General features: G+C 44.4%; 3 protein-coding genes across 3 annotated transcripts; 2 read left to right on the top strand and 1 right to left on the bottom strand.

The window, feature by feature from the left end:
• The first annotated feature begins 20 nt into the window (after positions 1–20).
• Positions 21–3,924, top strand: Apc2 (Adenomatous polyposis coli 2). The gene is made up of 2 exons (XM_020959526.2): positions 21–3,096; positions 3,409–3,924. The coding sequence occupies exons 1-2, from the start codon at positions 226–228 to the stop codon at positions 3,775–3,777; spliced, it is 3,240 nt and encodes a 1,079-aa protein (XP_020815185.2). The 5' UTR covers positions 21–225; the 3' UTR covers positions 3,778–3,924.
• Positions 3,819–5,718, bottom strand: LOC110189459 (vesicular integral-membrane protein VIP36). Its single transcript, XM_020959538.2, has 5 exons — positions 5,237–5,718; positions 5,040–5,155; positions 4,766–4,963; positions 4,378–4,707; positions 3,819–4,315 (listed from the first exon to the last, which is right to left on the bottom strand). The coding sequence occupies exons 1-5, from the start codon at positions 5,376–5,378 to the stop codon at positions 4,109–4,111; spliced, it is 993 nt and encodes a 330-aa protein (XP_020815197.2). The 5' UTR covers positions 5,379–5,718; the 3' UTR covers positions 3,819–4,108.
• A 2,701-nt stretch (positions 5,719–8,419) lies between these two features.
• LOC110189468 (uncharacterized) lies at positions 8,420–20,957 on the top strand. Its single transcript, XM_020959550.2, has 5 exons — positions 8,420–8,809; positions 9,171–9,224; positions 17,546–17,708; positions 17,806–17,904; positions 20,651–20,957. The coding sequence occupies exons 2-5, from the start codon at positions 9,216–9,218 to the stop codon at positions 20,776–20,778; spliced, it is 399 nt and encodes a 132-aa protein (XP_020815209.2). The 5' UTR covers positions 8,420–8,809; positions 9,171–9,215; the 3' UTR covers positions 20,779–20,957.
• The last annotated feature ends 2,331 nt before the right edge of the window (positions 20,958–23,288 follow it).

The raw sequence follows: 23,288 nt of genomic DNA, 5'->3' as shown, positions 1-23,288 counted from the left end.
TCGATTGCCTATATTCGACCGATAGCAATTTCTTGGACTTGGTAACACTGGCAAGAGTACTAGGCCTGCGCGAAGCGCTTGGAAAATGGCCTAAACGCAGGACATTGAACAAAGATCTCGGCAGAGGATCAACTGGTGAACTACCTGCCGCAGTGAATGTAAAACCGGGCTCTTCTTGGAACTCCTGCTACCTGCCAAAGGGCCAGAGAAGATACTTTCGCAGCCATGACGCTGAACGAGAGCGACGCCACTCGCTTGGAGCTAACGCGCAACTTCCTGGAGCTGTCCCGCAATGCCGAGACCTGCACCGCCCTTCGCAGCTCCGACTGCATCCAGCTGCTGGTGCAAATACTGCACGCCAATGACGAGGGACTGGCGACAGCGCGGAAGTACGCCAGTCAGGCACTGCACAACATAGTCCACAGCCATCCGGAGGAGAAGGAGCGCCAGCGGGAGGTGAAAATGCTGCGCCTGCTGGACCAGATTCTGGACTACTGCAACTTCCTGCGCACCCAGCTGCAGAGCGGTGGTGAGGCGATCGCAGACGATGAAGATCGGCATCCGCTGGCAGCCATGAAGCTGCTAATGAAGGCCAGCTTCGACGAGGAGCACCGCCAGACAATGTGCGAGCTGGGCGCCCTTAAAGCAATTCCCAACCTTGTGCACCTCGATCACGCAGTTCACGGGCCGGCTGCGGGGAGGGAACAGTGCAACGCCCTAAGGAGCTACGGCCTAATGGCCCTGACAAATCTCACTTTCGGAGACGAGAACGTCCACAACAAATCCTACCTGTGCGGTCAGCGCCAGTTCATGGAAGTGGTCATTGCCCAGCTGAACACGGCTCCGGACGAACTGCTGCAGGTCCTTGCTGGAGTGCTGCGTAATCTCTCGTGGCGCGCGGACAAGCATATGAAGACTATCTTTAATGAGCTTGGCACGGTGACGTCCTTGGCCCGTGCAGCCATGCAAAACAAGAACGAAAATACCTTGAAGGCCATACTCTCTGCTCTGTGGAATCTTTCGGCGCACTGCAGCACAAACAAGGCAGAGTTCTGTGCGGTAGACGGAGCGTTGGCCTTTCTAGTTGGAATGCTGAGCTACGAGGGCCCGAGTAAGACTCTCAAGATAATCGAAAACGCTGGTGGCATTTTGCGGAACGTGTCCAGTCACATTGCGGTGTGTGAACCCTACCGTCAGATCCTGCGACGTCACAATTGCCTTTCAATTCTCCTGCAACAGCTGAAGTCCGAGTGCCTGACTGTGGTGAGTAACTCTTGTGGCACCCTGTGGAACCTCTCAGCCCGCTGTCCCGAAGACCAGCAGTTTCTCATCGATCACAACGCCATTCCACTCCTCCGCGCCCTGATCACCTCAAAGAACTCGATGATTGCCGAGGGAAGTGCTTCCGCCCTTAAGAATCTGGTCAACTTCAGGGCGACCCTGGAGCTGATGCCCAACGGAGACGGTGGATCGTTGCCGTTGGACAAGGAGTCTGGCCACGCAGGAACGCTGCCCCGGAGGTACAGCTCACTTCGCCTTAGCTCGAATCCTACGGGATCACTGAAAAAGGTTCGACCTTCCACAGTGAGCACGACCGGAGGTTTCCTCACTAGGAAGTGCGAGAGCCGAGAGTCCATTTACTCGGGAAAATCGGACTCCACAAAATACTCAACCAAGTCTGAGGGTGCCAAGAATCCTTTTGAAATAGTAACGCCCACCGAAGAGCAGCCCATTGACTATTCCATGAAATATATGGAGCATAAACCTAATAGCTCAAAGACCTTCGAGATTGACTTGGACCAACCCACGGACTTTAGTGCCAGATATAAAGAGAGGCGATCTGTTCAGCCGTTAGCGAAGCCAGAGCTGAAGTCAGAGACAAACAAAGCTACCAATAACGCCCTGCCGCTGGCCAAGTCATCCTCGGCCACGGAGCTGCCAAATGGAGCAGGTCACTTGCCAGTTTCAGCAGCGAAGCAGAAACTAGCGACCAAAGCCGATACGGAAACAGGAGAGCGGGAGCGTCCGATCAACTATTGTGAGGAGGGCACACCCGGTAGCTTTAGTCGCTTTGACTCTCTCAACAGTTTGTCCGAGAAGCCGGATAAATCAGTACCCCCGAAAACTCCCACGAAGCAACCCATTGTTCAGCCAGGACAACTGGACCGGAATACCCCTCAGATCATTGACTCTGCGCTGGAAACTCCCTTGATGTTTTCGCGACGCAGCTCAATGGATTCCCTGGTGGGCGACGACGAGACCATTGCCTGCGAGGACAACGGATCCGTCATCAGCGAATACAGTCGGATGCAGAGTGGCGTCATTTCCCCATCAGAACTACCCGACTCACCTACCCAGAGCATGCCGCAGTCTCCAAAAAGGGACCGAAAGGTGCCAGATTCTACACAGCATAGCTCGCAGACGACTGCTTGCAAGCCGACTAGCAATGTTTTCGAGGACAAGCTCAGCAGGTTCCACGAGGAGCACACGCCTGCAAATTTCTCCTGTGCCACCAGCCTGAGTAACCTGAGCATACTGGACGACTCCAACGCGAATGCCAATCGAGGACCACGAGGCAGTGACATCAATGGCAATGCGGATGCTCCTCGAAGCTATTGCACTGAAGACACACCGGCGCTGCTCTCCAAGGCGCCCAGTAACAGTGATCTTTCCATTCTGTCGATACCCAACGACATAAACGCCAACGAGGAGCACCCGGAGGGTAGGGAAAAAGCTATTGTTTCTGGGATGGACATCCGAACACCGGCGGAAGACGCGATATCCAAGATGCGTTGTGGCGGTAGTGCATTGCCCAGTTATCTGCCAGTTTCGGATGAAATGAGCAAGTATTATGTAGAAGACAGTCCCTGCACCTTTTCGGTGATTTCTGGACTATCGCATCTCACTGTAGGCTCCGCCAAGGCGGGGCCTGTCTCAAGTCTGCCCATGAGAGCTTCAGAGGAGGCGCCCAAGCTGCCGCCCAGACGCAGTGCCATTCACGGGGAAGTTGAGCCTCGTCTGCCCCCAAAAAGAAGCGATTCGTTGAGCTCACTGTCCATGGACTCGGACGATGATGACAGCAATCTACTAAGCCAGGTAAGAATGGTTTATCTTTATTTATATCTTTGATTTTTTACTTAAATATTCGAAGCTTAACTATGTTGTTTCAGCTCTCGCTTTGAGAGTCCTCAAAATTCAACATTATTTTATGATAAATGCGTACCACAGTCTCAAGTAACTTTTATATGATGTATTGGTTCTTCAAGAAAAAGTTAAATAATTTATTTATTTAAGAATCAATTGACCTTGTTTTCGAGTCGGAATGTTAATGAAAGCTTAGAAATATTACCCAAAAATTGAATTTGTTGAGGAATTTGGTAAAATATTAGTTTATCCTCTCATCTCCAGGCCATTGCAGCGGGAAGCTGCCGACCCCAACCCAGTGGAGCCAGCACCAGTTCCAGCTTGGCCAACACTAGTACCAGCACACTGACCAAGACAACAAATAGCCAAAAGAAGCAGCCACAGCTGGCGGAAAATGGTGACAAGCTGAACTACAGCTCGGATGATTCGTTGGACGACGATGACGACGATGCAAGATCAAAATCCCTGTTCGAGCAGTGCATCCTGAGCGGCATGCACAAATCCAACGACGCGTTGGAGTCGGAGAGCGGCGACCAGACGGAACAGCAGCGACAGCAGACGAGCGCTCGGGATCGGTTTGTCAGCAAGCAGGTGCGTCAGATCGAGTCCATGTTGGCTGGGCGCCAGCACTAGCAGCGGATGCGAGAAGCGTGGTTAAGTGAGAAGCACATGCGTTTGTTTGGTGCCTTTTTTTTAATCTTGTCTATGCAATAATATTCTCACGGTCTCAATTTTCCTATAGTTCAGATTAAAAATTTGCGCTTAATTTTAACTCTCCAACACGTGATACGTCTACCCTGATCTCTCGAAAAAATAGCATTTGGGAAGGACAATTAAGGAAACTAAGAGGGCTGAATGGTAAACAATCGGTGTGTGTATAAATAAATGTTGCGAGCAACTGTGAGGTCCGGGAAACTCCTAACAAGATGCTTGGTTGGACTAGCTTATGGGGCGATGAGCGGCCTTAATAGAAACGTTTCCGCGCATTACGATCCTTGAAGTACGAAATGGCGAAGATGGCCACCGCCGCCGCCGCAACTACAACGAAGAGGAGGATGAAGAAGATCTTCGCGTTGGACATGCCAGGCTTGGGATCGTCTTTGTGTTCACGCGGGGGCTCAAATGTCTTAGCATTCGGAATAATATTCGTGCGTCGAATAATCTCTTCTTGCTGTAGGAGAAAAAAAGGATGGATATTAGTAGGTTCTCGCACAATAGACATTAATCACTTACAGTTGTATCCGTATCGATGTCGTAGAACTTGAAGCTGTGGATGTCGTGATTGTCGGACAGATCGCCCGTCGTAGCAGACAGTCCAAAGTAGTAGCCAGTAGGAAGTTCCACATTGGCTACCACAAAGCAGCTCTTCCACTCGTTCCGATTCTCAAGATCTGTGGACACAGACAGAATATCGTTCTCGTATCGAATGCTGATGAGCGTCTCATAGTCCACGTTGCGGAATCGAACTTCGCAGCCGGCCAACTGGGTGTGTGTGCCGTCGCGATCATGATCGTAGCTCCAGCTGCCGTTGTTAACCATGGCACTCAGATACGGATGTTGGTGCTTGAAAAGGAGTAAAGTTGCTCAATAACAAGGTAAGTTTTGTCCTAAGATTACCTACGTTATGCGGCCCATTGTGATTGCTGTATGTGTCCAGAATGATGGCCAGCCCGGAGAAGTGGTCTTTGCTGCCGAAGACCGGTCCCGTTTTCATCCGATCCTTGGTGTACCAAATTGCGAAGCCATCCCCAAAGAGCTCGGTGCCCTTTCCATGAACCTTGAAGCCCACATGAACCTCCCAGTTGCGCCCCATTACGGGCTTGAGAAGTAATAAAAAGGCAGAACATAGAATGCTGATAAGGTCAGGCAAGGGAGTGAATGCGAATTAGACTTACAGAGAAGTTCCAAAGGGCGCCGCTCTTGGACTGCAAGTCCGGTGTCAGTCTTATGTAGTTGCCGGTCACCATTGTGTTGCCCAGGAAGTCCCAGTGCGGCAGGATTACGCCCACACCTGCAACGAAGCGGAAATGCAGCCACGTTCCAAGTACACGTAAACCTTCGCAGCCGAAACCGAAATCAAAGCGAAACCTACCTTGAAATGGACGCACCAGCGAGTGCTCCCGCTTCATGTACTCCCCCTCGTCCGGCATATCCACTTCGCTCACCACTGCTAACGGGGCGGCGAGGAGCGCCAGCAGCGCCAGGGAACAGTGTGCGCCAGTCGGTTTGGTCATGGCTGCATTCGTTGGCCTCCGAATTGGTTAAAAAGATGTGGAAAATAAAGGCAAAGTTTTTTTCGCCGGCCAATTAGTGGTGAGCAATAAGGGTACTAGTGACTCATTCACTGTGATTGCCAACTATCGGCTGTGATTGGCATAGATCAGTCATCTGGTCACATTAAATTGTCAGTAAGTTATCGAAACTGGCAATCGAGCGTTATTTATTTAAATCGAATTTGAAACAGTTTATTTAAACTGCTTACAGTTTTAATTCAATCTGGAACAACCGTCTTTGAAATTCAATATAAATGTGAAAAAGAACAAACACGACATTCCTCCGTAAAAGTTAAAAAGTCTAAAAAATAATGCAGTCTCCGTATAATAAAATTTAATAAAATATGTCAAATGTTTATATTTTACCTTTCTACCCATAACATAACTTACATATGCGGAGTGAGACTTATGTATGTACACCACAAATATGGGACAAATTGCACCCGCTATAAATTTGTTACGGAAGTGCAGCTAATGCCACTAAACTGATGAATGCAAATTATTGTTTTGGACAGTTTCCCCCTTTTTTGGCGCTTAATTCACGCGTCCAACCAGTTTATTATTAATCGCTTTGGATCGGCTTACAACGCCAAACAACGCAGCCCCGTTTGTCATGGTAACGGCCAGCACAGCGCTGCTGCGAGAGACGTTTTTATGGCTTATTGCACACGCACATTGGCGCCTTCACGCCTCGGCTCTTGGAAACGGGGCGGGGGGAAAACCAGTTCCAGTTGCAGTTGCGGTTCCAGTGGCACTTCCCACCTGATAGTTTTCTTCTCAGCGCGTGCTTGGGGGTCACTGTCAAGGTCGTGGAGTGATCGTGAGAACGATCGATAGACGAATAATGCAAATGCGACAGGAATGCAGGCATTAGTCCGATTCAAATGCGCATTTGGGCACAATTAGCTAATTGGCAGGCAGAGATCGGCTAACGGTGAAAGATCACCTGTGTCAGGTGCGTCAGTTGTGAAAGGCGGCGGTGGAGATTCTGATGCTTCCTCAACACGCCGCTAATTGGCATATAACCTGCCTAATTATATCAGTCATTTATGAAATCATTTCACTTTTCACCTCCTCAAAGCTTAATGCATTATCTGAGCCAGTTTCCGCCGAGATATATTTTTTTTTTCGTCATTTGTTCTTGTCGATTGGCGGCTTGAGTCACCTCAGCTTTGCGATCGATCGATCGACTTCCTCATGGTTGCGAGTGAAATATGGCGGTTATTTCGGGATCGCGTACTCAAAGGGAGTGTGAAGGGGAGTGGAGGCAAAGCGGAGGCCTAAGAGCCCAAGCTCCCTAATGAAAGTTCAAATGATTAATCGTTCGCGTGGCAGAGTTTTCCAGCTGATTGGCGGCAGCAGGATGTGGCTATCAACATAGCTGGGACATCGCGTCACTGGCTATTTATGGCCAGATAGAATCTGGCAATTAGTAGAACGCTTAAAAGCTCATTTGTCTGGTGTATATTGTAGCTATCGGCTGTCATGTGCGGACAAGTTGGGGCTCAAACAAACCGAAATCCGAAACCCGAACGCCGAACGCCAAACTTTTCAATTCCTCAAAGTGGCAATAACCTGGGGCCAGGCCAAGACAGGCCAAGTCTGAGGCCGCTCGGCATTTCAATGATTGATAACCTGCTGCCGAGGTGCGAATCGAACCTGGCAAAGAAAGCCAAAGTACGCGCAAGGCAATTGGCTAATTGATTCAGCATAAATCAATGGCAATCAGCAATTAGCCGCATTAATTGCCTCGCTTACAGCAATTGAGTCTGAACTTGACCCTCTCGCCATGGATTTGAAGACAATGCAAAAACCGAAGAGAACAGAACGGAGAACGGAAGGCCAGCCAGACAATGCCCTCGCAAAAAAAATATCTAAACTATCGCCCATAGAATGGGTATTAAAGGTAGCAATTGATGCAATGGAACTCTGGCAAATAATAAATTTATTAATAAGTAAAATCAAATTAAATCTAAATTAAAACTTAGCCTGTTTTTTTAGTTGTATTACCTCTTAGTATATAGCTATATATCTACCAACATAATGTGTATTTCAAATAAATGAGAACCCCAAACTATACTTATCCGATAGTTTCAACACCTGTAGAGTGGTTAAATTAAATTAATCTTAATCTTTAGCTGTTTTTATAAGTCCAGTAAAATCGGTTTTGCCATACAGCCAACTGTAAAGTCTAGACCTTTAGCTGACATAACCCTTTCGCGGAGAGTATAAATTGAATATTCAATAGCTTTTGTGGCCAGCTGTGGATTGAACTTGAACTTGCTCTCTCCCGCTCCGCACCGCTCCTCGCTGCCCCCCCGAAGAGTTGGCGTATAAAACTACAAACATAAAAAAAAGACTCGATTTAACACAAACGCATTTCTCGCATAGCAGCAGACAAGTGTGCAAATCGTATTAAATTAAAGTTAATCAAGCATGACAAGCATTCCTCATGAATTTCACATTTATCGCCGTTTTTTAAGGGCCGCCACACAGCAGCAAACATTTAGCGACATCCATAATGCATGTCCGTCACATAAATGTCAATCGTTTAACGATACACTTAGCTCGGAAAGATGCTGCCGACGGGGTTCTATGGGGCATCATGGACTGCTCCGCTTCCGGCTGAGAACTATCGAGCGTGCTGTGTGTTCACGACAATCATAGTTGTGACACTGCCGCCGTTTGTGTTATGATTATAATTATGCATATTGGCATTCTTAATCACAGAAGCGAGCATAACGTAAATTGTCATTTAAATCCAGCAAATACAATGGCAAATTTCACGGTCAAGTGGAAGTGGCCGACCGAGGCGGAAGAGGCCAAGTTGTTGTTTTCACCTGTACACCTATAGGTGTTGCTGGCCAGCTTTCCAATTACATATGCTAGATAAACGGATTTGCATGGGCGTCCAGCGGCAGCAGCAGCAGCTGATCGACCCGTTTGGAGACCCAAAACTGGTTACCGGAACCAACAACATGGGCAGCCCCCAAATGAATATTGATTCGCTAGAAAGTTGAATCCGCGCTGCAGTTTGCGGCTCCGATTCCCCTGCAGAGAACAAACATCACGTGGCCGCCGGGCAAAGGCAAATTGCACGTAGGCCAACGTTTGCTACCGTTTGGAGCACCTTCAAGCTACCAGCCACCTGCTCCTCTGAAACATAAAAAAAACTCACTCAAGCTGGCTGAGAAAACTCACTCAAGACAAAAACGCACGGAACAATCGCGCGGCGACGGGGACAGCGCCGTCGACGTCGACGTTCGGGCCATGCTTTATATAAAATCAACTGAGCATATCTGTTGGAATTCATTAAACGTTTTACTGCACAGCCGTACAGAGCAGTCCGAGATCCGATCCCCACTCCGAGAGTCCACGAAAATATCCACCGTGTAAGAGCCAGCAGCACTTGAAGTAGAGTCAGTCAGTCAGTCAGTCATTCAGTTACATTGTTGCGAGCGGACGGTCCGCAGTTCACAGCCTTTGGATTCAGCTCTTTTTTTCCTGGCTTCGCGTGCTCGTCGGTAACCATAATAAACGCAACGGAAAAAACACACACAACAAATAACAAAATCAAGCAACAAAGAAAATAACGCATTGCTGCATTTGTTTACGAAACTAGCAACTGAAGAATTTGCCAAACAGACGTTAAACAAAAATTAATGAAATTCAAAGCCAAAACGTTTTCGTGTTCAAGCAAATAAAAAGTGCAAGTGTTTAATAATAATTCCAATATTTGTTAACTAATTGCAGCTTCTCAAACACGCACATACCAGCGCAGCTTAATCAGCCAGCAATATGAGATTCGTAAGTATTTTTAAGTATTTTATTATGCATATTTCGTTGCAAATTCCTTGCAAGTTCGTTTCCTAAGTCTTTCGTTGTCGCCACAAGTCTGCTTCTTAAGTCTTTCGTTTTCGCGACAATTGTGCTCGCTAATGCTCTGTAATTGTTAACACGTTCAAGCCTCGTTTAAGCCGCAAATGAAGTCAACTATTTCGGTTTGACAGTTGCCAAATGACCGCTGCGGCCTGGTCCAATGACGACGGCTGCATTGTTCGCTCTCTTCAAGAATTTTTATTGGGCCCTGGCACTCTAATTTATGGCCAACAGAGTAACAAAGTCGTGTGTGTCAGCCAGCGGGCCATGAAAGCCAGCCAGCCAGCCAAGCCACCGCCTCGATATGTCTATATCAGTTCCTATATGCTCTAGGCCAAATATAACTTTATGGCTTGCTTTTCTGGGCCTGCATTAATATGAGAGGCCATCCGATGAAAATTTGATGAAAACTCGTATGCATAATATACGAGTATGCATAATCCAAGCCAGATCTTTCTACATAATTCGATCTTGATAAGGAGATTATGAACACGTAGCTGGAATGCTAGCTCATTTCGCCCCAACGCTCGTTATTTTTTGAAATTTCTTTTAATTTCAAATAAAAGTTTACGTTTTCACCTTTGTTTGATTATTTAATTAAACCAGTTGGGACTTTATTAACGATTTTAAATGTTATTGGCTCCAAAATGAACAATATTCACAATCAATTTTAAAAGTCACTTGTGCAATGCTTAAAATAATTTAAAAGAAAAGTAAACGTTTGAAGTCTTTGTCAATTTACCTGACTTTATTGTTAATATTTAAAAATAAATATCAATAATGAAATTCCGCTGATAATCGGAAGCTGCTATTGCTTTAAATTTAAATATTTCATCAAAAAGTTAGTCACCATGAGAAAAATATGCATACACTTATAATGGGCTAAGCCCCAGCAGCTAATTAAACTAATTTTCATAATCGCTGGCGGTCGCATATTTTCCCAAGCAAATTCTGAATCATATCATAAGGTTTATGGGTCAATGAAACATTTACGTTTCGCTTGGTCTCCAAAATTATAGATCTCTAACCAGGTTTAATAAGAAGTCGCCTGCGTTTCCGCCACGCAAACGACCATCAAGTGGAGTAGCCTGCAATTACATGGGAAAACGCACGCAAAAACGCAAAAAAACGCAAGATTGTATTCAAGTTCATGTTGAAGGCCAGATCTTGGCAGTTTGGGGCAGACAAGAAAACAAGCCGAAAACGTGCTGGGGCATGCGTTTTGTAACTTAATTGAAAAGTGCGATACACACGCGCCAATCGCCAAGAGCCATAGCCAAAGCCAAAGCCAAAGCCAAGAGCAGAGACCAAGCCAAAGTGGCCGGCTGACCAACTTCTTGTGTCCAATTGCGTGTCCCAAGCCGGCTCTCCGGCCAATAATCCCCCCCCCCCCATCCCATCCCGGCGCCAAAAGCAGTCATGAATGAATCAAATGAACCGAAGCTGTGCGTGGAAAATGGAAAATAAAACGACAACGACAACGACAACGACAACGACGACAGAGCGAAATCAAACTTAAAAACTTAAACATTATAAAAATGCAAGCGTGCAATGCATTGGAAAAGAGCTTATGCAATGGGCCAATGGTGTGGACATGGAGTTGGCAGCTGCACGCGGGAAACGGGGATCGGAGTGGACCTGGCAGAGCTGGCACCCTGGGAAACCGCAATCAACGTCGCTCTCGATTAGGATTTCGGCCATGCACACGAACAAGATTTATTAATTGCTCGCAGCCTTTTCAGCTCTCCAGCTCCAGCTCTCCAGCTCCTATCCCGCTTAGCCCACTGGGTTAATCGCTGCGGCAGATGTCCGTCCGCGTTCCATGGTCCAAAGTTACTGCCTTTTGCACGCTTTGCGTGTGGAAATTCAAATTAATTGCCATACGTACTCGTACTCGTACAATTTGATGTTGTATTTTGTATTTTGTGATTTAGTATTTTGGATTTGGGTTTGTGGACTTGGTCTTTGCGTTGCGCTTGGCTTCCCTCTAATGAAGATGTCACGCCGGAAAGTGCCGATTGCTTAATGCCCATGTACGGGGACAAAGACGACAAGTCCATTTCGTGCATAATTACCGCCACCTCCAAAGCTGCTTGGCTTGGTTTCGTTTGGATGTGGGCTTTGGGTCAGGTGGAGATATCGACACACTCTGTTGCAGAAGAATGAAAAAAAATATTAAGGAGGGAAATGTAGAAATTAAAAAAGGTGTAATAAAAGGGTGACAAAATGGCAAATCGCGTAAATTAAGCATTTCTTTTATATCAAGTTAAATATGAGATTAATTCCTTAAAGTTTTAAAATATTAGTTTTTTGGTTGCAAGTTCGTTGCCTAAGTCTTTCGTTTCAAATGTTTAAATGTGGCTTAAATCAATAAGCATTTTTGGTTTTCAAGCTCTTAGAAATATTATTCGATATTGTATTTTAAAAACAAAATTACTTTACGTATTTAATCTGATTAATTAGCAAAAACAATAAATGACTTAATGTTAGGTTCTTCAGGAAATTTAATTGAGGATTTATTAAGTTTGTTGAACTCAAGCTCAAAAAACTCAATTACTAAGTCAGCTAAAAATGGAAGTTCAGAATTTGCAATGACCTTTCACCTCAATTATTTTATTTTCCGCTTTCAGTTAATTATAAAAATATTTAATTGATATATATAAATAAATGTACATTTGCAAATGTATATCTCCACTCGTTTGAGATTGGTAGGCTTTTCAGGAGATTTATTTAAGTCAGCACTTGAAGATTATTCCACACTTTAATCTGACAACAGGCCTAAACATTCCCAAGAGACCAAAGCTATCTGGAGCTGCTGGCCATGTCATTCGATATCGTCCCATCGCAGCGGGCACAACAGTTTTTATTACAGCTCTCTGTCGCGTCGCTGGACAGCGATTAGCGTTGGAGTCGGAATGGGAATAGGATCACGAGCTGGAGCTACAGCTGGAGCTACAGCTGGAGCTGGAGCTGGACTTGGAGCTGGAGCTGGAGCAGCTGTTGCAATCGCTAGATTCGGGTCCGGCTGTAGTCGCAATTGTCCGCATAGTCAGTCAGTCGGCAGGTCAGTCAGTGCACATGGCAAGTGCATGGCATGGACGACGTACACATGTCCAGTTGGCGACTAAAAATCAACTGCCCACATGCTCCGGATTGCGGGTTGCGAAAAGTATTTCTGCTAGATTTATCGCCGGCGATCGAAGGAGTCGCTAGTCGCAAATCTGTGCTGAGTATTCGCGTGCCCATTACCATATTTATGAGGCATGTGCGTCTACCACTGACTGGCGCTGTGTTTGGCATTTTGTCAGACTCTAAACGATACAAATTTGGCCGACATGCAGCTGGTAACCAGTTTGAACTTGAACCCATTCCGATGGCAGGAAAAAGGAAAAGCGCCCTCCATTACCGATTCTCACGCTGCAATTTTGCACTTCCTAGCGTCCAAATTGACGTTTAATAATTCAATTACATTTCCAATTACAATTCCGATTACAATTACTCGTGCAATGACAATGGGGATGGATTGGGCAACACAATCAGCGGGGCAGCTGGCCACGAAGTCGCCAACTGACTCCGTTTCCCACCTATTAAACACAATTCAAAGTAATTTGAAGCGGCGGCAGTCAGTCCAAAGTCGTTGTTGATGTTGCCGAGTTGATGTTGCTGATGTTGCACCTACTACATCCAAAGCACTCTGCACCGATCCAACACCGGAGCAGACCCGGCGATATTTGCGTTTGCCACTCAAAGTCGGACGACCGGCCGTTCGAGCTGGGAGATCCAAAATCCCGCAGCTCCCAGCTCCCAGCTCCCAGCTTCAAGATACGAGCTTCCGTGTTGAAAGTCAGCCAAAACGTTGCTCAATCGAGCATTGACCCCTCTGCCAAATTTGAGGGAGAGAAAAAAAGCAACTGGGCGTTGCTATCGCCGACAAAAGATAACAATAATAAGTCGTGTTCGGGGCGAGTTCAATTGTCTCGCCCAAATCACATTCACTTTTCCATCTACGTGTAGTTTTCACATAAAATTAATTACGCCCGACCAGGCAAATGACAAATCGTTTAAGCATAAACAAGATTAATTAGCAGCTGCTCGCCTGCCACCTGGATATCCATCAGTCCCGCTTTTCCAGGCTCCCGAACTGAAACGGAATCGGACTCCAGCTCCCTCTGAGTCATGCAAATTATTTAAACCGAGAGCTAAGCTTCTGGAACGGCTCTTGAACACATTGAAAGTATTTTTCGATTACCTGTTGCTTTGGTTGAGCAATAAATATAACTTATTTTATAGTGCATATTGGAAGCCAATCAAAATCTAAACACCCATAAATGCCAGCGCATAGAAATAGAAAAATCAAAATTGAAAATATAAAGGGAGCACCGTTGCAAAGCTGGCCAAAAAAAATGTCCAGGATAGGAATTTTTAAATCCAATATGATCGAAATATAAAGATCAAGGAAACGAGATTTATACATTACGATCACTGATAGGCAAGAAGCAATTAAATAAGTGAAAAATTAGAAGGGGGTAACAAGAATTCAATATAACTGACTTCCAAATGCACTTATCTCTAATATATATATGTATATATATATATATTTAAATTACTTTACTTAGTATCTTAGTCAGTGATATATATTTAAAAAAACTCATTGTCAGATATATCTGCATTCATATTTTATTATTTATGGAAATTAGGGAATTATATTTCACCTATCTAAAAAGACTCCTTGAAACTTAAGTTTATTCGTTGAAAATGAAGGATAATACCCTAATTTAAAAGTCTCCTTTTGCATTTATGAATCAATTTTTATGCACTTTAAACTGAAAGCTATCAGCGGCATGACAGTGCTATTATACCCCGAATCCAAAGGCTATCAGCGCTTTCGGTCTAACTAGACAATGTAGCAGCTATCGTCGTCCGTCCATGGCCAACGTTAGTGATTTTTTATTTAGCTTTATATGCACTGGCACGCTCACATGCTGCTGCTGCTGCTGCTGCTGCACTTAATCATTGTTGTGGGTGGGTGGGTTTTCGCATGAGCCGCCGTTGGCCAATAGCGGCGGCACCACTCGTATCCACTCGAGTCCACAGCTCGGGGCAATAGTAGTTGTCTGTCTGCGTGCCTCGAATTGTGTAGCGTTGCAGTGTGACTTAGCAGACCAAGTCGCCCAATTACGAAATCATATCTAAGGTCATTTGTTTTGCTAATTTGTCTACATTCGAGCCCCTTGTCCGAGGGGAGGCAATGCGCCCAGGAAGATAAGACCGTAGGCCTGCTTCTCTTACCGCCACCCCACCACCATTACCTTTAACATCAGCTAATTAGCCCAATTAAAAGCCACTAAATTAACCAAATCGATTGTCTTCGAATCGGGTTCCAAACTCCCGCGGCATTCGCGGAATTCCAGATGCAAAAAGCACCGGCTGACGACATTGTGACGGCTACATGTGTTTACATGCCGCAGTCGGAGCCAAATTGGAGTACGTTGACTGGCCAAGAGTGGCCAAAGTGACCAGCTCTGTGGCTCAGACGAAGGGGAGAACCGCTCTGGCCAAGACAGATGGATCTAATTTGTATGGCTCACTTTTTGAAAGCCATTTCTAGAGGTGGTTCGTGCTCCTTTCCGTTTAAGCCAGTTGGTTTTTTTCGTGGGCATATCACAGAATGTTATCAGGTGAAAAACATGTTGTCAGCATTTTAATTTAATTCAAATTGATCTCTAATTTTTTGGTTAAGAAGTTACTTAAGTTTGAATCATTTATAATTACTTATGGCTTAGGTTTTCTTGATTAATTAATCAAGTTCTAGTCTCCTTTATATATCCTAGGTCAATTTATGCAAGTAAATAACAAAACATCTTAACCTTGGTCATTACTTGACCATAAATCATTATTTACCTAAATAATTCATAGAACATCGCTAAAAAAAAAACCAGAAATAAATGTCAGATATTTGTTAAAAATCAAAAATCACGTCGCACTATTAAATTGTAATGGAACATGGCACAGTTTCCGCAATTTGCAGTCAAAATTTGTGGAGTAATCGCCGCAAATGGATTACAAACGGTCCATAACTTAATGCCCCGATCAGATCATTAGTCAAAACTATTCAAGTGACAGATCTGTAGTACTCTCTGTAGGATTGTGTTTCCCCCTAACGATCTCATGTTCGCCGATCTCGAGAACTCTTTGGCTGCAACCGATTCCTGTGCACTGCCACTGTTTCCACTGTTTGGATGTGGTAATAAACGACGACTCCAAGTCTCAGTTGTAGTCTCCGTTCCCGTCTCCAACTCCGTCTCCGTCTGAGGCTCAGTTTTAGTCTCTAAGTTTTCTGTCTGGCGGACAACAACTTCAGCAGCCACAACAAACACGAATTAATTAAAAGTATTTTTTCACAAGTCGCATTGCCGTCTTGTTGGCAACTTTGCGGCCGCCTTGTTTGCATATTTTTTGATTATTTTGTTCAAACTGCTAACCATTTTTCGAAGCATATTTTGGCTAATAGCAATTAGCCTTATTGTTGCAGCCTGGCCTGGCCTGGCCCACAGGGATTGAATAGCATGTGTATATCCCTCGACAAATAACATATTAGTTGGCTTCCAACGAAGGCGCGGCCCATTAAACAATTAATGAAGCACAGAGGAGGTTTTGCAACATTTGCATGTGCAGGTTGCACTACTTAAGCCCAAGTGGGCATCGATTGGAATCGGACTTTGGCCAGAAACCCGTTCTATTAAGTCAAAAATGCCCTATGATTAAAGTCAGTCTGCCAACTGCGTGACGGCCTTAACTGAGACGTTCGACACCGGGTCCATGTCCATGCCCATGTCCCAGGTCCAGCTCCACTCTATCGGCAGAGTAGCGCTCCGTGCCGACAGTCTATTGGATTTATGGACCAGTCGGCAGGCAATTTGCACAGCATGTGGCTTCCACTCCCACTCTCCGCCGGCCTAAGCTCCATTAGCATCCCGAACTGTGTGCGGAGATTGGGGTCAGCGGGAAAATAATCGCAGCCGTGATTGCTATTTAACAAATTTATCACACTTCGGCACAGTTGTGGCGGCTCAACGTGATGTGCATTGAATAAAGCGCACAGTTTTCGTGTTAATTCTGCTTGCAGCATTGAAAGTCAATAAAACAGAGCACATAAAAGGAACCTAACTAGCCTAGTTGGCCCGGGGAGTGAGTCTTTAGCGTGACTACTTCCTGGAGCCACAGAGCAATCATGATTTTATTTACCCAAACCGATCACAATTAAACTGCAGTCTTTCAAGTTTTTCAAATTAACAATTCATAGTGTAAACCACTTCCCAGTCAAATTATGATTAGGAAATCGGATGTCTGGTCAGATATTTTTCAATGCGAGAGCTTTATAAAACTATTTTTTATCATAAAACATAACAAATCTTAGATCTTCAAACGTTTTATCGCTTATAATTTTGTTACCACGAAAGCAATGTAAGTATTTGGCAACCAAATTAATTTAAATCCAACTGAAATTTTTAAGATATACTATTTTTAATAAGCCCCAAATGCGTTTAGCAAAAGCTTATTTTTTAATGAGTTGTGTTTTACATAATTTAACATAACTAAGTTTACTGTTAAAGTGATAAAATAAGTGCTTTGAAATATAAATAAAAATATAATTCAGAGAAGTAATAGCTTTTCTTTTTTTATGACTTAAAATAAGATACTTTAGGATATCATTATCTTATATTCCACAAATATTACTCGCAGTATTTCAGTTGACTTTTCAAAGAACCGACCATAATTGTTGGCTTAAAAAACCCACTGGGCGATGCCCTTATTAGCTACCAACATTTATGTCATAAATTCGTCTTGGCCTATTGCACCAGTTGGCGTGGCAAATTGCCTAGGTGCTTTGGCCATCGACCAGAACCGTAACCGAAAGCAATTGAACTGGAACTGTAAGCTGGCAGTACGGCAAAGTCGACACTCCGGCTTTCTGGCACCTTACCTTTCGGGCTTTCTGCCTTTCTGGCTTTCTGGCTTCGTGGCTCGTGCTCAAGGCGACTGCACTTGACCGGGCCGAAAGCGAGCCATGTGGCATTCTGCGTCTTGCGTTTGTTATTTAATTGTCGGCTTATGGCATTGGCACACATTTCCACGGCTTAATTGCTTTGGCCAGCGTGTAACCAGTGCAATTGGCCATTTGTACACAGTATATGTGCTCCGATATCTAAGTATTAATCCCACCGATCTCTGTCCTCCTCCACTTGCAGTTAGTCACCATCGCCGCCGCCCTCTGCCTGTTCGTGGCCTTTGCCGCGGGTCAGCAATACTTTTTGGGTCAGTTTCCCAGCAGGGCTCGTTTCGGATTCCCGGATCCCCTGACTCTGGCACAGCCCTCGGCCACACAGGTGCGGGATCCCCGACAGAATCGAGGTGAGTATTTGGTTATCTTGGGTTTTTGGGTAATGGGTTGTGGATAATGGGAAATGTGTCTTACCTGGGATTCATCTAATATGTATTTCTATTGCAGGACCCGTGGTGTTCCCTCCCTCGCCCCCAGATGCAGTGGACGAGTCCAGCGGCGTGGTTGTGGGTGCCTCCGGATACGGTTTTGTGCCGCCCCAGCAAAGTAATGCGAACCTCTTTAAGCGCACTGTCTGAGGCAGCTGATCATACCCACACACAGTCACTCTAGCACCCACACAAGCACACAATACACACACACAAAACACTCACAAACACACACACACACACTCCTAGAGGAGAAAAAGCTTTATTAGTGCAATATGTAGCCGCGTTTTTGTTGTTATTTCTTTGTAATTGTTAAATAATTGTCGAGTAATTTGCAATCAATCACACACAATGTCTTATTCGCAGGAAAACGCTCTGGTTAAAGTAACAAATCTTCCCCACACCGAATTACCAGTAATTAATAAACACACACAACACCTAAAAACAAAGCACAAAACTCAAGCACCTGCACTTGCACCAGCACCAGCACCCGCACCGGAAACGGAAGTGCGCCCCTCTTAGCTAATTACAGCCCCCAGCTAACCACCTACAAACAGTCCCATAACTAACTTTGCACCACCTGCTCCTCCAACTCCCAACTCCCAGCTCCCATTCCTCCTTCCCCTTAAACAATGTAACATTATTTAGTTTAATTAGCTTGAAAACCCAATGTTAAATCCCACTTTATTGTTTTTTATTTTCTTATGATTTCTGCTTCTTTATAATTTATGTTTCAAATTGGAATTGTATTATGATTTTACTTTTTATTTTTACCTTATTTTATTTGTAACAACGAGCTAAATTTAAATTATGAATAAACCGAAAGATATTATTAAACGAAAATGAAATAAAACACACTCACACCTCTTGTTTTGGCTCCAAAATTACTCGGAAAAACGTTTCGGCACACAATATTATTTGTACGTTTTGCCTTTTACGTTTTGTCAATGCACCATTTGTTTATATTTTTATTTTTGCATATGGATAAGCACTCCACTCCAATGGTAGCAATTATTTTAAGCGCACATAAAACTAGCGCCTAATTAACACGGCTACGCTCCGGCTTTGAAGTGCAGCGGCACTTAAACCACGACACAGACGAAGACGGAACCTGGGAAACCATCGACTATGACCGGTCCGAATATGCTCTCCCCCACAGCTTCGCAGGCGGAGGAGCACCTGGTAAACCGCAGACGAACACATGTAGACCAAGTGGCCCATGGGGGGAAGTCAGACAAAACGATGAGTAATTAAAGGGGAAGATAAGCTACTTCGTGTGACATATATTTGATTTAAGACTTATTTTAAGCCCCAGCCAGCTTTCTTTACCTTAAATGTTTAAAATTTGATGGGGTTAAGAAAGAAGGAATTAAGTCGTTTTTATCCTGTGCAGGACAAGAGACTTCATTTAACCGAGATACCCTTAGTTACCGTGACTTAACGATCCCAGCAGAAGCAGGTGCTGGAGCAACAATTGCTACTACTCCAAGTGGAGTATAAATGGAATCTGGTCTAGAGTCGAGGAATGGAATGGCTTGAAGCCACGGGACGGAGCAGACACCGACCAGACGGAGTCAATGATATGCGCGACTAATGCGACTCGCCGCTCTGTCTTTGCTTTTGCCGCATGCAAAATATGTTGGCAGGCGAGCAGACACAACTCTTTTTTTGCATATCGATTTTGAGAGTTGGAGGCAAACCGAAACATAAACAGAAATGGAGCAACTTTTTCTAAGCAAGCTGGAGGACTAGGACTGCGACTTGGACTCGAAACAAATGAATGGGGAGACATTTCACAATGAACTGGAACAAAAAGCGTAAAAAGCCATCGAACCCACAAACGAACACAAACGACGCTAAGTTGAGATAATTTTTACAATTTGACAATTTATGCACGATCGCTGGGCCTGAGACTGAGCCTGAGCCTGAGCATTTGAGCTGGACGCGGACATAGCCTGGCCATTGTGTAATTAATTTTGCATGGCAAAAGTTCTCTCTCTCGCACCGCCGAAGCCGCAAAACGCAGTCTAAGCCACAAATGGTTACGCAGTGGGATTCGGCTTCCTGATGAGGACTGCCTGCGGCTAGGAGGCCGAGGCCTGCCGCCAGGCAATGGTAATGGTAATGGCAGCTCCAATCTATAACTGAAGCCGCCGCGTAACAATTGCCCAAGACTGGCGTAGATTAATGGCAGCACCCTCGATCCCCGCCTGGTTTAGTTCCAGACCAGCATTGGAGCGGCGATTGCCTTTGCTGACGTTGGACAATCCCAAACCGCAGCCACCCACCACACTTCCACGAACAAAGAAAAGTTTTTTGACGTCCTTTTCTAATGGGAATGTCCTTGTCGATAAAAAGGAAAATAATGTTAACTGAAAGTCATCGAGGTATCCAAGTGAGACATTAATTGCACACATAACACTAACCGTTTATGGTTAAAGAAGATATTTCAGATGGCTTTAGGTAGTTAAAGTAATTTTCCCAGTGTATACATCGAGTGGTTTTTTGGTCGAGAGAGAAGTGGCCTAATGTGACCGACATTCTAATCAAAGCGACAGCGTTGGGCGTTGTCAGACGGACGGACATTCAAAGGCGATCGGGCCAATGACTGTGTGACGTCGACTCTGTGATTTGATTGCGATTGTGATTGAGATTGACAGAGCTCGAGCTTTGAGACGGGGACGGGTTCAACCTTCGGTCCGCGTCATTGGGTGACGCCCACGCTTGGAATTCAGAACTTGGCACCCGCAGCAACCGCAACTAATACCCCCCAAATACTCCAAGTGCACTTGCCCAACAATAAATGCCATATTAATCACGTCGAGTGAGAAACCCAATTAAATCGCTTTTGTTTGTCTGAACAGCGACGGCAGCGGTGGCGGTAGCAGCGGATCCGACGTTCTTTAGCACCACGTTCCAGAGCCCCGACACCGCCTATGCGACGTATAACTTCTTCGGTAATCCGTACACCACGCGATTTAGGTACTTCTGAGGCGGATGCAGATGCAGATCCGAATGGAGATGAAGCTGAGGCCAGAGCCCCAAAACCGAGTCATGTTGAGTAGTCAGTAGCGGACAGCGAGGACGAGACGAAGAACTAGGAGCAAGAGCTGGAGACTAGAAACAATTTTTTCTTGTAAATAAATGCGTTAACTCTTATTAACAAACCAATAGGCACAACGTCTTTAACTTGAATGTGAACAGTAACTAAATAGCGAGACCTAGAAAGATGAGTACTTCATTTGCTTGATGATACACAGGATCTCTTTATCTGTCGTATAAGGTATTTAATATTAATTAAAAAATAAACCAATAAAATATATTGTTAAATACAGAGTTTTATAGTTCTTCTTCTTAAGCTTCTGTAGTTGTCTTACTTAAGCATTTATGAAAATTTCCCAAGAGTTCGATTGGCACACAAAAGACTTGGGAAACGAACTTGAGAGCGTGCTGGCAGATCATTTGCATTGCGGCGACCTAATTGCCTCATCCCTCTAGCTGCAAAATTGGCAGCCAATCAGCGATAAGGATAACTGGAGTATTGGCAATAAAAGCAACTGAGCCAGAGCACGCACATCGCCAGGGCATCGTCAGTGGCTATGGAATGCTGCGAATGCAACTCCAAAGTCAATTGCGGAAAATGTGTGCACACTGGCGGCGAAACCGAAATGACATGACAGGCAGCGCCACAATTGCATGTTGCTTTGGCTCTAGCCGTTGCCATTGTATGCTAAATTACGTATACGCCCGGGAGGCCAGGGAGCAAGAGACAAAGTCAGGCCGCCGGGCGGTGTTAATTTCCATTGACACTGGCGATGTTGCGACCAGGGGTTGTCCACCGAGCGCTATATTTATTTATTTTATTTATTTATTTGTATTTCTGCGACTGTCAAAATCTACAGAGACCGAGCCCACAACCGCTACCCGCCGCTACCGCCGCCATATGGAAATGGAAATAAAGCAGTAAAAAAAGTTTACAATTCTCGGGCGGTTTCTCAACAATGGGCAACCGGGGATCATTAGCAATGGCATGATTCACAGCCAAATAAAAGAGACCGAGCAGTGTGCATTGGGAGCGGGAAATGCGCTGTGGGCGGCCAGCCAAGTTTGTCATAATTTTATTTTCATTTGAAACAGGGCAAGCGCCGCCAAGAGCGTTGATAACCTTGTTGACCGACCACAAGAATTTCCAGCGAAACGACTGCAAGCTCCGACACCGCGGGCAATAACTGCAGAAATGAAAATGAAACCGTGAAAACATTGCTAAGGGGCCCAAAATGGGTGACAAATAAACAATCTAAACATTCCCGGGTCCCGCCCCAGCAGCCAGCAGCCAGCAACTCTCTGATCCCATTTCAAAGTGTCGCTGAAGTCAGAAATCACGTATCCGCTGCCGCCTGACCTTCAGGTGATTTGCAAATAATGGTTTTTAGTTCAATTCCGTCTTGCAATTAGCAAATTCTATAAAGTAAAGCCAGCAGCCAAGACCGGCGGAACAGTGGCAGTAATTAACATAATTCCAAAATTTACTATCACTTTTAATTGCTCTGCATTCGCGACTCTGGCCTGGCCTTTCCAAATCCACCAGCGATGAGCGGTATTGTCGCACACTCCGAGGTAGTCACAGGTTTCGCATAGATCACGTGTGTGAATTAAGGTCTCTCAATCAAAGTTGGCGACCGTGACACGGTAGTAACAGTATCATATCATTATATTACAAGAGCAAAATAATAATACTAGAATGTGATATGATTTTTAATTTAATTGATAATATTAGAGATACTATTTACTAATAAAGCTGGTATAAAAAAAAGAATTAAAGTGGTAAATGCTTTTAAATTTTATCGGATATTTGAAAATATTAAATGTCAGAAATAATCCGTATTTAAGAAATACCATTTGTGAACCCTAAATTAAATAAATGATTCAATTCAGATAAATACAGGAAAGGAAGCTAACTTCAAGAATACTAAGTGTGTATAGGCTTGTAGTTTATGAGTTCAATGTGAAATCAATAATAATTTACTAGAGCACTAATAATAATCTTTAAAAATTAAAAAATTAAAAATTGTATGTATTTTTGTATGTATTTTTGACAATTTTATTGGTGTTACTCCATAAATATTAAATAAATAATATATTAAATATTCAATATTTTACCTTTTTTTAAATGTTAAGATTTTGATTGCATATAAAAATATAAGTCACTTTTGCCAATCATTCTTGGCCTTCTGGGTATATTAAATCCATATTTAAATATGCTAATTTTGTTGGTAAATCAAAGTTTTTCAAATATCATAACAAAGAAGAAAAAAATACATAACATAAAGTTGGGTTTTTAACTTTGAGTATACTTTTTTAGATATTTTTAATAATTGTCATTGTTAAGACTTACCGCACACGGTTGTCCTTTTTCATCATTGCTTTATTTCCTCCAATGCAGAGTTCTAATTTTGGTGACTTCATCGAAGTACGCTTCTACCAGATTATCCAGATGTGTCG

This window comes from Drosophila serrata, unplaced genomic scaffold (assembly GCF_035046125.1).
Source record: "Drosophila serrata isolate PLE 108 unplaced genomic scaffold, ASM3504612v1 contig_32, whole genome shotgun sequence".
NCBI lineage: Eukaryota > Metazoa > Arthropoda > Insecta > Diptera > Drosophilidae > Drosophila > Drosophila serrata.
Note: the sequence above shows the minus strand (reverse complement) of the source record. Positions and strands in the feature narration are given on the sequence as shown.

Bases quoted from the DNA above. Each gene is read 5' to 3' on its own strand.
- Apc2 (XM_020959526.2), top strand. From the start codon at position 226: ATGACGCTGAACGAGAGCGACGCCACTCGCTTGGAGCTAACGCGCAAC. The intron at 3,097-3,408 runs GTAAGAATGGTT...TCTCATCTCCAG, and splicing joins ACAGCAATCTACTAAGCCAG to GCCATTGCAGCGGGAAGCTG.
- LOC110189459 (XM_020959538.2), bottom strand. From the start codon at position 5,378: ATGACCAAACCGACTGGCGCACACTGTTCCCTGGCGCTGCTGGCGCTC. The intron at 5,156-5,236 runs GTAGGTTTCGCT...GCTTCGTTGCAG, and splicing joins GCTGGTGCGTCCATTTCAAG to GTGTGGGCGTAATCCTGCCG. The intron at 4,964-5,039 runs GTAAGTCTAATT...TTACTTCTCAAG, and splicing joins GCGCCCTTTGGAACTTCTCT to CCCGTAATGGGGCGCAACTG.
- LOC110189468 (XM_020959550.2), top strand. The intron at 17,709-17,805 runs GTGAGTATTTGG...TTTCTATTGCAG, and splicing joins GGATCCCCGACAGAATCGAG to GACCCGTGGTGTTCCCTCCC. The intron at 17,905-20,650 runs GTAATGCGAACC...TTGTCTGAACAG, and splicing joins TTTTGTGCCGCCCCAGCAAA to CGACGGCAGCGGTGGCGGTA.